Below are 14,413 nucleotides of genomic sequence, written 5' to 3'. Positions count from 1 at the left end.
GGGTTTGTTTAGTGTTTGACATTGCCTTTGGCTTGTGGAGCTGGGAACATGATACACGTGAGAAAGAATTCATGACATTTGATGATGCGGTGGTGATCACAGAATGCAGTGTCCAGAGGAGGAGTGGTCCTTCCTGAGATGGTCAGCAGGAGCAGGGGTGGGTTGGAGCTGGCATTTGAAAGGCCTGGCTAGGCTGTGGAATGAGACAGGAGCTTGCCTGTGGGGTGGCCTGGACAGGAAGTGTCCACGGAGTAGAATAGCAGGCCCAGTAGGAAGCTGGGTCTAACTTGAGGGAGGTTGCGCGTATCGCCAGGCCACAGACTGGAGAGGCAGCCAGCCCTCTGTTGACCCCCTGAGTGTCAGGTAGAGAGTGTGGGCCTGATCTGTGGGACAGGTCTTCCTGCTGTGGCCCTGGGGTGACCCCGAGGGCCCGGCCCAGTGCTCTACAGGCAGATGGATTTGCTGACCACCTGTTCTCAGGGTTTGCCTTCCAGAAGAAACCACTGTTTGTCTTGTCTCTTGGACAGTATTCTTCCCTCAAGTGCAGGAGTGCAGACAGCAGAGACTGGGGGTTCCAGAGCCTTGGGACTTGAAGGGGCCATCCTTTCTGTAGTGACCTGGGATGCCCTGAGCTACGTCCTGGTCAGATTCGGGGTGAGGGGCCTTCCAGCTGATGTGGAGCAAACAGCGAGGTCGGGAGATGTTGCCTGCCTCCTCCTGCTTCCGGAGGCCCCGTTGCCCTTTCCAGCCTGCCCCGACGTTGGTGTCCGTTCCTCATGCTCTCCCACCCTCCGGTCTCTGCAGCCTTTCTGGCTTTCAGCGTTCCCTCAGTGCAGGTCAGACCACACCACCCGCCGCTGCAGACCATCCCTACCGTCTGTGGCTGCTCACGGCCCCAGAGCAAAGGCCACCTCCTCTGCCAAGCCCGTGAGTGCACGCAGCCTCTCCCCCACCTCTGTCCTTTCAATCTGCCAAACTGAGTGCCCCTGTTGTTCCTCTGAGCCTTCACTCATGAGCTTCCCTCTGTCTGAGCTTCCTCCTCCTGCACGAACACCTACTCATCCCTCAGAACCCCTCTCAAAAGCTGCCCCTCGTGAAACCACATCAGATCCCCTCCCCACCAGAGATGCTGGGCACGCTCTTTCTCTCTTGCCCCCTCCTCACCTTGCACGGTCCTCACCAGATTTTTTTCCTCTTTTGCATGAACGTCCTCATGGCCTCCTGTTTCCCATCAGCCTGATTCTAGCAGAAGCCCCTCAGGGGCAGGAAATGTTTCCTGTTTGCCGGCTCTCCAGTGGGACGGGGGACCCTTTCCAGTGGCTCAGGGACCATTTGTGACCTGAAACAAGGAGACGGGCGAGGAAGTGGTTCCAGGTGGGGCTGTGCTGCCGGCCAGGCTGGGTCTTCTGTGGCTGCCCTGCTGGAGCCTCATGGAGGACGTTACTCCGCGTCCCGGGGCTGCACTTGCGTGGGCTGAGCAGAAGCTCGGCCTGGTTCCCCAGGAGCCTCGCAGGCAGAAGCCGTGGGCAGCCCGTCTGGGCGGGAGTGGGAGGACAGCTGCTTGCAGTGGCTTTGGTGACGCCTACCTCCTGGACTCCTCAGGAACAAGGAGACAACAAGCTAGATCTTTGTGGAACTTAAGAAACAGGTGTGGAAAATCAAGCTAGAAAAAAAGTCATTCGCAGATTTTCAGACTGTATCACCAATGCTATAAGCGGTGTGAAATCTTAAATCCAGTCTCTTGGATATTTTTTTTTTAATGATTTTTTTAAAAAAATATTTGCTGCTGCATTGGCCGGGAATCGAACCCGGGCCTCCCGCGTGGCAGGCGAGAATTCTACCACTGAACCACCAATGCTCCAGCTGTCAGCAGCTGTGTGAGCACCTCCCTTTAACCTCAGGACCAGCCTCCTTGTCCACATGCTGATTCACAGACTCCGAGGCCACGCTCTGAGGCTGCCACATCAGCCCCTCCGCAGAAACAGCAGCTTAGGCTGCAGAGCAGGAGGGGGTTGGGGGGGGTGTCTCTATGTGTGTCTTTGATTTGCCTTCATCCATCAGGACAGAAACTCCACCTCAGACCCTTCCTTCTCAGTAACAGAAAGCCCACTGAGACTCTGGGGGGCTTCCTCCTCTCTGAAGTGTGGTCCCCCCTCCTCTGTCCACGTGGTGTGTGGAGCTCTCTCACAGCTCACAGGCTTCACCACAGCTTCCTGCTGGAGACTGGCCAGGGCTGAGGGGTGCCCAGGGTCCCCTGACAGCTGCAGGGCACGCAGGCCTTGGCCCTGCAGCCAGGAAGTGGCGCGTGTGTGGAGAATCCAGCTGCCGTTCACGCTCACCGGGCAGGGAGGTGCGCCCGGCTTCACAGCAGTCTTGGCTGCGGCAGGCCGGGTGTGGTTGAGGAGCTGGCTCTTGCAGCAGGATCTCTGAGGGAGTTTGCCAGAAAGAGGCCAAAAAAGCAGCCCTGCATTGGCCGGGAATCGAACCCGGGCCTCCCGCGTGGCAGGCGAGAATTCTACCACTGAACCACCAATGCTCCGCTGCTCTCTGGCTCACCTGCAGGGCCCTTCTCAGGGGGCTATTGTCTGTGGACACTCTGAGAGCTCTGACATCACTGAGGCTCGTCTGGCTGGGATCCTGTTTGGAATCCAGCAGGTTTATTGCACTGCTTAGGAAGTGTGGGCACCTATGGAACTACCTTCCTCCCGAGGCCCTTGGTTCGTCCACAGCCCTCAGGCGCGGGGCGGAGGTGGGGGGGGGGGGCTTGGTGGAATCACACGCTATAATGGGCAAAGCAGGAGGCCCCCACAGGCCATGCATGCAGCCTTTTCCTGGCACCCCGTCTCTGCTAGTCCCGCTCACCTGATGATGGAACAGTCTCTTCCCCTCCCATTCATCTCACAGCGTCTTAAAACAACAAGTGTCTCTACCTTCTTGTCCTCTCCCCTATTACAGGGGATCCTAATGCTTTTCTGCTTAATTTAAAACTGTCCCTCCCTGCTCCTTCCCACTGCCTCAGCCATGTTTAAGCCTCCTCTTTCTGACCCTGAGAGCTAGGGTGCTCTCCTTTGGGGATATTGTATCTCCTTCTGTCAAACCAGCCCCCTCCCATCCAGTGCAGCCTCTCCAGGTCCAAACAGAGCCCTGCAGGCACCGCCCCATCACTGTAAACCTTTCACCAGCTCGTCTGTCTTTTAATCTGTCTTCAGCCACTCCTCCCACACCCTGGACTGCTCACCCTCCTCTAAGTACACCGTGTGTTTTCAGGGCCCCTGCCATTAGCCAGGCTCTTCCCTGTGCCTGAGGTGCCTGGCCTTCCTTTCTTCACCTGGAAAATGCCAGCTCCTGACTCTTAAGGTCGGACTCAGGTGGCGCCGCCCAGGGAGACTTAGCTGCGGCATCTGGCTTCTGTGGTGACGCTTATGTGGTGTGGCTGCACCTGCTTGCTGTGTGTGGATCCTGCCTGTTGGATGTGGGCCCAGTTTAGCACTGTCCCTGGAAATGATGCAAAGAGAGCCGCTTGAGTGCCTGAATGGAGGGCTGAGCACAGGGTTGAATGAAGGCGGTGGATCATTGCAGGTTTTGGTCCCCAGCACAACATTCGTTGCCGTTTTAGAAATGAGATTGGTCACTGTTCTTTGTTCCATTCTCAATAAGGGGAAATGGAGACCAGGAAAGAGAAAGGGAAAGCCAGCGCCTCCCAGTCGGCAGCGGAACTAGGGAAGGACCCATGATTCCGATTCCTCTTTCTGAGCAGGTCCTCTGCACCCCTCATCCTGGCGCCAGGCCCTGGGGGCAGCAGCATCAGCAGGAGCAGCCTGATCCCACTGCTCTAAGACCTTCTCTTCTTTCTCTCCAGGCTGGTCCGGGAGTTCGTGGCCCAGAACAACACTGTGCAGATCAAGCATGTGATCCAGACCTTGTCTCAGGAGTTTGCCCTGTCTCAGCACCCCCACAGCCGGAAAGGGGGGCTCATCGGCCTGGCCGCCTGCTCCATCGCACTGGGCAAGGTACGCCTTTCTCCTGGAGGGATGCACACACTAGCCATGGGCTTGACTCTGGCCCCTGACCCCAGCAGAGGGTTGCAGACCCATGTTTTCTATTGCCATTCTCTGCACACTCCAGGCCAGCAAGGCTGGCTCTGCGGCCTTGCACCCTGGTTCCTGAGCGTGGCCCCTAACCCAAGAGGCCGACTTGCAAATGGCCTTTGAGCCCAGCCCTCAATCGAAGGTCCGAGCATCTCCAAGGGAGCCGGGAACTGGGATCCCGGGATCTCTTTCTGAGTAACGCTTGTGCTCCTGCCCCGTCACAGGACTCGGGGCTCTACCTGAAGGAGCTGATCGAGCCGGTGCTCACCTGCTTCAATGACGCCGACAGCAGGCTGCGCTACTACGCCTGTGAGGCGCTCTACAACATCGTCAAGGTGGCCCGAGGCGCCGTGCTGCCCCACTTCAACGTGCTCTTCGATGGGCTGAGCAAGGTGAGCCCTACGTGCCCCGGCTGCTCTGAGCTCGTCCCCCGCCTCCCAGACTTGACCCTCGGGGCCTTGAGTGCCGGCTGCCTTTCCCCAGAGGCAGGGGGTGCACCAGGGACACTCCTTATATGTTGAATCTGATGATACATTTTTAAAATGGGCTTGTATTTATGTTTGGTTTTTCCTTCATATCTCTATTAATTTAATTTTACTGCATTTTACAAAAGCATCAGTCCACCACGAGTTGGGGGGAGAAACAATCATTTGAGAGCACTGACCTCCCTTACAGAAGGCAAAGGTGGCAATTCTGTACTGTTAGTTGCTCAGTCATGTGCGGCTCTTTTGCAACCCCATGGACTACAGCCTGCTAGGCTCCTCTGTCAGTAGTGCAGACTGCAATTCCCCTATGAGGAGAGCATAGCCCGTGAGCTCTGGAAAAAGCTCCGCTTAGAAGGGCTCTGGGGTCCCTCTTAGCTCATCAGCACCTCTCAGCATCACGGAGTTTCCCTCCATGAAGTCGTTTCTAGAGAATCAGCCTCAAAACTGCTCTGGCCCCTCCAGGAGTGGGGAGAGACCCGGCGTTGTAAGGTTGGAAAGCCCTGGGGAATGCCAGCAGGAAGCAGCCACTTGGCCGGTGGCAGCAGGGCCCCCGAGCGCGTCTCAGGGCCTTCCCCAGGTTCCGCGCTGCCTCCCTGCCTCCCCTACCTTCCTTCCATCCGTGAACAGGCTCCCCCAAGGCCTTGCTATAGGATTTCAGTGGATTCTTTGCCTTAATAAATTGACTGATCCTTTCTCCACCTCTGTGTCTCTCGTAGTTGGCTGCTGACCCAGACCCCAATGTGAAAAGCGGATCTGAGCTCCTAGACCGCCTCTTAAAGGTATGAGTACTTGGTCCCCACTTTTACTTTTAGCATTTCTTTCTTCTATCTGTCTGTGGAGCTTTGAAGCTCTTATCATTGGGATGTTCTTCCTAGTTAAAAAAAGTATTTACATACAGTAAGTGGAATAATATACAATTCTGAGTACATAGAGTTACATCACCAGCAGGATCAAAATACAGAACCGTCCATTGCCCCTAGTGTTCCCGTGTGCTGGCCCACCCCGCCCCCAGTGTGAGGCAGTTTATGCTCAGCTCACTGGGCATTCAGTCCAGACCGCAGAGATGTAGGAAGGGTTTTGCCTTTTCACTGGTTCTGTTCCCTTGTTTCCCACTTTCAGTCCATCCTTGCTTGTCCCTCAGCCTGCCTGACCCAGGCTCTGTCCTCCTCTGTGGCCGCCTGACCCCTGAAGTCAGGCACTCAGCCAGGTTAGGCCGCCCGAGCCCCCAGCAGCTCATACGCCTTTGACCCCCAGGACATTGTGACGGAGAGCAACAAGTTCGACCTGGTGGGCTTCATCCCCTTGTTGCGGGAGAGGATTTACTCCAACAACCAGTATGCCCGGCAGTTCATCATCTCCTGGGTAAGATCTGGCCCTGAGGCTGTTTCTCGCTGCCCATGAGCCTGCTCTCTGGCCCATCCGGACGCGTCCCGTGGCTGTGGAGACGCCTCACTGTTGTCCCTCCAGGAGCCATGATGGCACATGATCCCAAAACACATTTTCTCAGCTCTGCCCCCAGAGCCCATCACGTTCACCTCAGAAGCGGGTGGGGTTCCTTCCTTGTCTCCAGAAACACCTAGATTTCTCTTTGAAGTCAACCGCTCCTGCTAGTTGCCTGCCTTTCCCGCGGGTTCCCCTCTCCTCAGGGCATCTGAGCTGCCCGGGGGGGAGAGCGCCATTTTCCTGCCCACTGAATGAAAGCAACAGCAGGCGGCACGCCCTCCCCCGTGGGACAGCCCAGGGCTCCTTCTCGGAGGCCAGACCTGAGGAGGCAGGTTCTTGGGCCGTGACCTTCACTGACGGTCTCCTTCCTGGGTCAGATCCTGGTGCTGGAGTCCGTGCCCGACATTAACCTGCTGGACTACCTGCCGGAGATCCTGGATGGGCTTTTCCAGATCCTGGGCGACAATGGCAAAGAGATACGGAAAATGTGAGTGAGGAGGGGAGCACGGAGCTGCTTACGTGCCCCACACATACCCACAGGCGCCAGGAGAATGCCACTCTCCTCTTGGCGCGTGTGCTTCCCGCTTTGAGACACCGAGAGCGCCTCCACCCCTAGCCTCTGAAGTCGTCCCTTTGAGCCGGGCGCCCACGCCAAGCGGAGCAGAAACAGCGCTGGGGAGGCTCCCCGGCCCTGCTGGCAGGGGCTATTTCCTTCTCCTTTGCTCACTGCAGGTGTGAGGTGGTCCTTGGAGAGTTCCTAAAGGAAACGAAGAAGAACCCCTCCAGTGTTAAGTTTGCGGAGATGGCCAACATCCTGGTGATCCACTGTCAGACCACGGGTGAGCACGTGGAGGCCCCGCGGACCCCCCTCCTCCTCAGAAGCCCTCTCTCCCTGTCCTGGGCAGAGTCCAGGTGGGAGTGGGAGGCAGTGTGACAGTGGGTCCTGGAGCCGTGGGGCCTTGCAGGAGAAATTCTGGTTCTGTCAGCATGGAGACTTTTCACTCGGTCTGGCCCTAGACGAGGAAGATCTGGAGGCCTGCTTGCTGGTGGGCTTGGCATCGGCACCGTGAATTGAAGCGCTTGGAGGCTGGGGTCGTGTAACTCTTTGTTTCTCCCGAGTATCAAACCACCACCAAATGTGATTCCTGCCCATCGCAATCCCTTGTTATTGACCTCAGGCTTCAGGTCAGCTGGGCGGCCCTGCTCCCCTCTGCCAGGCTAGGGCTGGGGTGAATCACGTGCCTCCAGTCAGCTGGGGCTTGGCTGAGGCCGGATGGTCTGTCGTGTCACTCGTGTCTGGCTGTTGCCAGCTGTCACCCGTGGCCAGCGGTAACAGTTGTTCCAAGTGTCTCGTCACCTGGTGGGCTAGGCCAGGTACGTTCAGGTGGATTCAGCAGATTCCAAGAGACAGGAGAGACGTCAGCGAGGCCTAGGCTTGAACCGTCCTTTCTCCCACCTTCTCTTGGCCAGTGTCACAAGGCCAGCCCCGGACCAGGAGTGGGGAAATAAACTCCCGCTCTTGATGAGAGGAGCCGCAGAGCCCCACTGGGGGGAGTGGACACAGGAGGGCGGAGAACCGTGGCTGCTCTTAGCGTCAGCCGCAGGATTGTCGTCCGTGTCCCCCTGGAAGGAAAGGGCGAGAGCGCGGGAGTCCTGGGGAGGCTGAGAGCCACGCCAGCCCTCAGCCCCGCTCCAGTGCCTGTGGGCGTGTCGGGGGGCACCGGCTGCCTGCTCACCCCGGGACCCCGTCCTCCCACAGATGACCTGATCCAGCTGACGGCCATGTGCTGGCTGCGGGAGTTCATCCAGCTGGCCGGCCGTGTGATGCTCCCCTACTCCTCGGGGATCCTGACTGCCGTCTTGCCTTGCCTGGCCTACGATGACAGGAAGAGGAGTATCCTTCACCCTGGAGAGTGGAGACAAGGGCAGCCCCAAAGGGGTGTGAGGCCAACCTGGGTGGGGAGGGGGCCCCAGGACCCGCCACGCCTTCAGACAGCCCTGGAGCAAGAGGCAGAGCGGAGCGTGGCCTGAGAGGGCCCAGGTGGCCCGGGAGGGGCTGACGCCGCATGCCCGAACCTCAGCTGCGTCCTCAGAGGTCTAAGTGCCTCTCCTAAGCCCGGGGTGCCGAGTCTCTGCCCCTCCTCGGGGGTGAGGGTTCCCCTGGGAAGGGAGGAGACAGGGCAGCCCCTTGGGGGCAGCAGAGCGGGCTCTCGGTCCAGCCTGGCTGGGGCTGCTCCTTACATCGGCGCACTCAGACATCAAGGAGGTGGCCAACGTCTGCAACCAGAGCCTGATGAAGCTGGTCACCCCCGAGGACGATGAGCCCGATGAGCCCAGGCCAGTGGTGCAGAGGCAGGCAGGCCCCAACCCCGAGGACTGCGCAGCAAAGCAGGAAGGAGCAGCCGGCGGTAAGTGGGCTCTGCCTCCCGCCCCCACCTCCCAGCGAGGGCCCCAGGGGCCCAGAGGTTGGAGAACTTCACGTGGGGTCTCCCTCAACCAACCAGGGCTGTTCCCGTGTCTCAGCCCCTAACTCTGGGAACAGCCAGGCACGTGGAAACTGCTGCCTGCCTTCTGCGGATGGGCACAGAGGGGAGGAGTCCCACCACCAGCTTCCGGCAGCTCCCGGGGGGCAGAGGTAGCGTTTAAACCCAGCAGAACCTGCACCTCTTAACCCTTTCTGCCCCACAGGGCATTCATGCTTTCCTAAGTCTTATTCCGGGTTCAGCTCCAGTCGAGGTACAGCGGTGTGGAGCCTGACAGGAGTGCCATCTGCAGGCTCCACTGAGTCTCGGGGGTGGACATCCAGTGACTCAGGAACTGCTTGCCTTTCCTCTGCCAGTCATTCTCAGGGAGGGGTCGTTCAGACCAACCCAGCTGTTGTTTATTCGGTCCTTGGAAATTCTGCTCCTCTCCTTTAATGTTAATGTTTTGTTTATCCTGAAGAAAACCACTTTTATGCCTATTGGAGTCTAGAGTTGGACTCTCTAAATGTAGAACTCTGAGACTTTTTTTCATCTCTCGGACTCTGTCCTCACCTAGAGGTCTCTGATCAGCTCTGGGATGATGTTCTCCTTTACACAATCAGCCAAAGACTAAACTGATGCAGAACCTACTGAAATCTTTAAGGCTAATGGACCGAGGTCTGGAACTTGCCCCCCAGAAGCCAAAAGAATTCCCAAAGCATTTTGTCCCATTGGCTTCCCTTGACCATCAGAGAGAACCGCAGGCACGCGTGTCCTGTGGGCGTCCTTGGGGCACTGGCCTTCTAGAATGGAGCAGCACTGAGTGCTGGACCGTCCCAGGTGTCAGGTTACAGCCGTGCCGGCGTCACTGCCAGCAAGCGCAGCAGAACAGCTGGGGACGGCGGAGTGCTCAGCTGGAGCATTGGTGGTTCAGTGGTAGAATTCTCGCCTGCCACGCGGGAGGCCCGGGTTCGATTCCCGGCCAATGGAGCTCACTTAACCTTTTCGACAGGTTTCCTAAGCCTTCCTCAAACGGCTCCCTGCTCAGAAGAATCTTGGTCCTAAATCAGGACACATTCTGGCAGCTTGGCTCCAGATTTTACTGCCTCGTAAACAGCACTTCAGCAGACGCAGAGCTCGCTTTACAGTAGTTCCCAGAAATGGCACCGGCAAATTCTGGGGCTCCACAGCTGCTCCAGACCCACTCAGCTGGTCACTAACCACCGGTTTCCCAGCATGCCAGCAGAAGGTGCCAGCAATCCGAGAGAGTCAGCATTTCTTTACTCAGTCCCCGGCTTCAACCAGTGCTGGCGCCGACGCTCACTGCCCATCTTTCCCCACCCAGCAGAGGCAGCAGCTTCCTGCCTGGTCTCTGGTTTGGTGCCCCCATCCCGACCCAGCCTGTGCCGTGCGCCCCGTGGCACACCCCGGGCAAGCCCCCCGTGAGACCTGGCAGCCAGGCCCCCTGCGCGTGAGTGCGCGCACTCACAGGCACGTGCTTCTTCCTCACCCCTCACCACAGGGCTCCGTTCAGCGTGGCTCTCGTTCAGTTGGCTGCCCCCAGGCCCCTCTGCTTGCCCTGGCTCCCTCCCCCGACCCTTCTGCTTGAGGAGTCCGCAGCGCAGGGCCTTTCTCTGATTCTGAGCTCCCAGGCACTTGATGCGTCCTCCTTGTCCCCCCGTGACGTTTCCTGATTGTCTCGGGCATCACAGACGACATTCTGCGGTCAGACTGCCTGCCTGTGCGTCCTGCCTTGCTAACTTCATGTCTGTTGCCCTTGGACAAGCCGCTTGGCCTTTTTTGCTTCAGATTTCTTATTCATTGACTGGGGCAACAGTGATAGTACGGAATCTTATGGTGTGGTTGAGTTTCGGAGGAGATTTTTTTTGCATGTAAAGTTCTTAGCGCATGGCATGGGTTACACACTCCCCATAACAGGTGCTTCAGTGTCAAGTTGTTTTAATGTCTGTTTGTAATGAGACCCCAGGAGAAGGCAATGGCACCCCACTCCAGTACTCTTGCCTGGAGAATCCCATGGACGGAGGAGCCTGGTAGGCTACAGTCCATGGGGTCGCTCGCTAAGAGTCAGACAACTGAGCGACTTCACTTTCACTTTTCCCTTTCATGCACTGGAGAAGGAAATGGCAACCCACTCCAGTATTCTTGCCTGGAGACTCCCAGGGATGGCGGAGCCTGGCGGGCTGCCGTCTATGGGGTCGCGTAGAGTCGGACACGACTGAAGCGACTTAGCAGTAGCAGTATAATGAGACCCACCACTTAGCAAGAGTGTCAGGGGCAGGCCTTTTGCTCCCTTGCCTTTTAGCATTAGCTTTGCCCAGGTGGTAATGGGCCTCTGATGGGTCCTAAATGAGGGATCGTAGTGGTTTAGGGATGGAAGTTCAAGCGGTGAGTGAAGACCATAGCTATAAAATACAATTTCCAATGGAGGACCGGTGACCTCCGTGGGTGAGCATGAAATGGAATCCACCCATTTGCAAAGCTTTGATGGGATTGGGTATTATCAGCACTGCAGATCTAAGTGACTCAGATCCAGGACCTGCCTGCAGAGAGCTCAGGGTTGGATCCTTAGATGAGTGATCACGGGACACTGGACATGGTCACAGAGGACTGGGGGCACCCGGCCAGGCTTCGTGGAGGGTATCTGAACTGAATCTTTTCTTTCTCATTCCCTTCCACTCTCCTTTACCACCCTCATTTTTCACTCTGGTCATAAGAGAAATGCGCATTCCCTGCAGAGATTTTGGAACAACCAGACACTCCTACTGGGGGAAGGTGAAGGGTAAACACCTTAAATACATTGTTTGGTAGATGTCGATACATTTGGCAGCATGTATCAGAACATTTAAGAATTTATCCTTAGGAAACAGAGACATGGGTCAGATTTTTCGTGTTAACCCCTGAACACACATTGGCTCCTTTATTGTTCTCACAAGACTCCGGGGAGGCTCTGGCATCAGCACATTACACAGGTGAGGCAGTGGGGTGAAGGCAGGTGACCTACCCAAAAGTCACACAGTGAGGAAGTAGGGGAGTCAGACTGAGACCCAGGCCTAGGGGCTCCTGAGTCTGGATATGGAAACAAAAGGGCAACTGAAGATGCTCAGCTTAACTGGGAACCCCGGAATCACACAGTAAAACAGTGTCTCATTTTCACTCATCAGCTTGGCAAACACTGTAAAGATCACTAGTATCCCAAAGCTTCCAAGGTGGAGCGTGGGCTGAACAACTGCTGGCAGGCATGTGGAACCTTCCTAAAGGCCAGCCTGACGAGGTCTGTTCAAGCCACCCGTTTATGGCCCTCCTGCTTAGCAGTGCCCTCTAGCAGGGTCCTGGGGAAGTGCCCACACTTGTGCAAAAGGAAGCAGAGGCGAGGTCTCAGAGTGAAAATAGGGAACAGTGGAAACTCATCTGAAGCCGGTTTTGACATTGTATCGTTCATCTGTAAACACGTGTACTCCCACCAGCAGCAGCCAGCTGTTCCTGGCGGGCCCACCCAGGCTGCCCCAGGCCTCACCTTCCCCCAGGCCTGTTCAGGTAATTGGACTCTTTCCTGAAGCAGCTGCACCATTTCCCGTTTCTACCAGCTGTGTATAAGGGTTCCAGTTTCTCCACCTCCTCACTATCACTTGCTCTCAATATCTGTCTTTTATTTAATGGGTGTGAAATGACATCTCGTCACAGTTTTGATTTACGTCTCCCTGGTGGCTTGTGATGTTGAGTGTTCAGGAAGTCACTTTTAGCATCTGTTGCCCTTGAACCAGCAGCCCCTTCTGAGATTTCCCAGATGTATTCAGCACTGACATTCTCCTGCCTATGAGATCACTGTGCCTAAGAACCTACAAGCATGCATACCATCCAGAAGCTTCAGGGAACCACTAGGCATTGGGTCTTCAGGGCCCCAAGCCACATTCCTTTCCAAGAGCCAGAATCAAGGTGTGGGAGACTAGAGGGTCTGTGTGTCCTTGTGAACAGAGGTCTCGTTCTTCTAAAGACCCCAGTGACCTTTAACATGATGCCTCATTCCTCTTTCTCTCCCCAGGAGGGCCTGATGGTTCTTGCGACTCTAGCTTCAGTAGCGGCGTCAGTGTCTTCACTCCAGCCAGGTAAGTGGTTTGTTCTGGCCAGAGCTGTTTGTGGAGAGCTAGCAACCTACATCTTTTCTGGGCATGGGAGACCACAGCAAGCCCTGACACAGGCTTTGCTCAGGGCCAGCATGTGCAGGACACAAACAGTGTGATGAGGGAGTCCAGAGGACACTAAACCCACCCCACCTGGTTCTGGGGGACACATAGCCTCTTGGGAAGGACTGGAGGCTGTGTTCAGTTCAGTTCAGTTCAGTCGCTCAGTCGTGTCCGACTCTCTGCGACCCCATGAATTGCAGCACGCCAGGCCTCCCTGTCCATCATCAACTCCCGGAGTCTACCCAAACCCATGTTCATCGAGTTGGTGATGCCATCCAACCATCTCATCCTCTGTCGTCCCCTTCTCCTCCCGCCCCCAACCCTACCCAGCATTAGGGTCTTTTCCAATGAGTCAACCCTTCGCATGAGGTGGCCAAACTATTGGAGCTTCAGCTTCAACATCAGACCTTCCAATGAACACCCAGGATTGATCTCTTTTAGGATGGATTGATTGGATCTCCTTGCAGTCCAAGGGACTCTCACGAGTCTTCTCCAACACCACAGTTCAAAAGCATCAGTTCTGCGGCGCTCAGCTCTCTTCACCGTCCAACTCTCACATCCATACATGACCACTGGAAAAACCATAGCCTTGACTAGACCGACTTTTGTTGGCAACGTAATGTCTCTGCTTTTAAACATGCTCTCTAGGTTGGCCATAACCTTCCTTCCAAGGAGTAAGCGTCTTTTAATTTCATGGCTGCAGTCACCATCAGCAGTGATTCTGGAGCCCAAAAAAGTAAAGTCTGACACTGTTTCCACTGTTTCCCCATCTATTTCCCATGGAGTGATGGGACCAGTTGCCATGATCTTACTTTTCTGAACGTTGAGCTTTAAGCCAACTTTTTCACTCTCCTCCTTCACCTTCATCAAGAGGCTCTTTAGTTCTTCTTCACTTTCTGCCATAAGGGTGGTGTCATCCACATATCTGAGGTTATTGATATTTCTCCCGGCAATCTTGATTCCAGCTTGTGTTTCTTCCAGCCCAGCGTTTCTCATGATGTACTCTGCATATAAGTTAAATAAGCAGGGTGACAATATACAGCCTTGACGTACTCCTTTTCCTATTTGGAACCAGTCTGTTGTTCCATGTCCAGTTCTAACTGTTGCTTCCTGACCTGCATACAGGTTTCTCAAGAGACAGGTCAGATGGTCTGGTATTCCCATCTCTTTCAGAATTTTCCACAGTTTATTGTGATCCACACAGTCAAAGGCTTTGGCATAGTCAATAAAGCAGAAATAGATGTTTTTCTGGAACTCTCTTGCTTTTTCGATGATCCAGCGGATATTGGCAATTTGATCTCTGGTTCCTCTGCCTTTTCTAAAACCAGCTTGAACTTCTGGAAGTTCATGGTTCACGTATTGCTGAAGCCTGGCTTGGAGAATTTTGAGCATTACTTTACTAGCATGTGAGATGAGTGCAATTGTGCGGTAGTTTGAGCATTCTTTGGCATTGCCTTTCTTTGGGATTGGAACGAAGACTGACCTTTTCCAGTCCTGTGGCCACTGCTGAGTTTTCCAAATTTGCTGGCATATTGAGTGCAGCACTTTCACAGCATCACCTTTGAGGATTTGAAATAGCTCAACTGGAATTCCATCACCTCCACTAGCTTTGTTCGTAGTGATGCTTTCTAAGGCCCACTTAACTTCACATTCCAGGATGTCTGGCTCTAGGTGAGTGATCACACCATCGTGATTATCTGGGTCGTGAAGATCTTTTTTGTACAGTTCTTCTG

The 14,413-nt window shown here is 55.4% G+C and overlaps 1 protein-coding gene and 3 non-coding genes across 6 annotated transcripts in view; 2 read left to right on the top strand and 2 right to left on the bottom strand.

Moving 5' to 3' along the window:
* VAC14 (VAC14 component of PIKFYVE complex) overlaps positions 1-14,413 on the top strand; it is an 84,500-nt gene that overhangs the window by 4,883 nt on the left and 65,204 nt on the right. For all 3 annotated transcript variants that reach the window (XM_081508797.1, XM_081508796.1, XM_081508795.1), the window contains exons 2-10: positions 3,860-4,010; positions 4,313-4,480; positions 5,290-5,352; positions 5,828-5,935; positions 6,394-6,503; positions 6,749-6,855; positions 7,776-7,910; positions 8,272-8,424; positions 12,539-12,602. In XM_081508797.1, coding sequence (XP_081364923.1) covers positions 3,860-4,010; positions 4,313-4,480; positions 5,290-5,352; positions 5,828-5,935; positions 6,394-6,503; positions 6,749-6,855; positions 7,776-7,910; positions 8,272-8,424; positions 12,539-12,602 — 1,059 coding nt within the window. The remainder of the gene's footprint in view (positions 1-3,859; positions 4,011-4,312; positions 4,481-5,289; positions 5,353-5,827; positions 5,936-6,393; positions 6,504-6,748; positions 6,856-7,775; positions 7,911-8,271; positions 8,425-12,538; positions 12,603-14,413) is intronic.
* TRNAG-GCC (transfer RNA glycine (anticodon GCC)) lies at positions 1,788-1,858 on the bottom strand. The gene has a single exon. It is a non-coding gene; the product is annotated as a tRNA-Gly (tRNA).
* On the bottom strand, positions 2,466-2,536 carry TRNAG-GCC (transfer RNA glycine (anticodon GCC)). The gene has a single exon. It is a non-coding gene; the product is annotated as a tRNA-Gly (tRNA).
* On the top strand, positions 9,398-9,468 carry TRNAG-GCC (transfer RNA glycine (anticodon GCC)). The gene has a single exon. It is a non-coding gene; the product is annotated as a tRNA-Gly (tRNA).

Source organism: Giraffa tippelskirchi, chromosome 7 (genome assembly GCF_054371585.1).
Source record: "Giraffa tippelskirchi isolate mGirTip1 chromosome 7, T2T-mGirTip1v1.2.pri, whole genome shotgun sequence".
Taxonomy (NCBI): Eukaryota; Metazoa; Chordata; class Mammalia; order Artiodactyla; family Giraffidae; genus Giraffa; species Giraffa tippelskirchi.
Note: the sequence above shows the minus strand (reverse complement) of the source record. Positions and strands in the feature narration are given on the sequence as shown.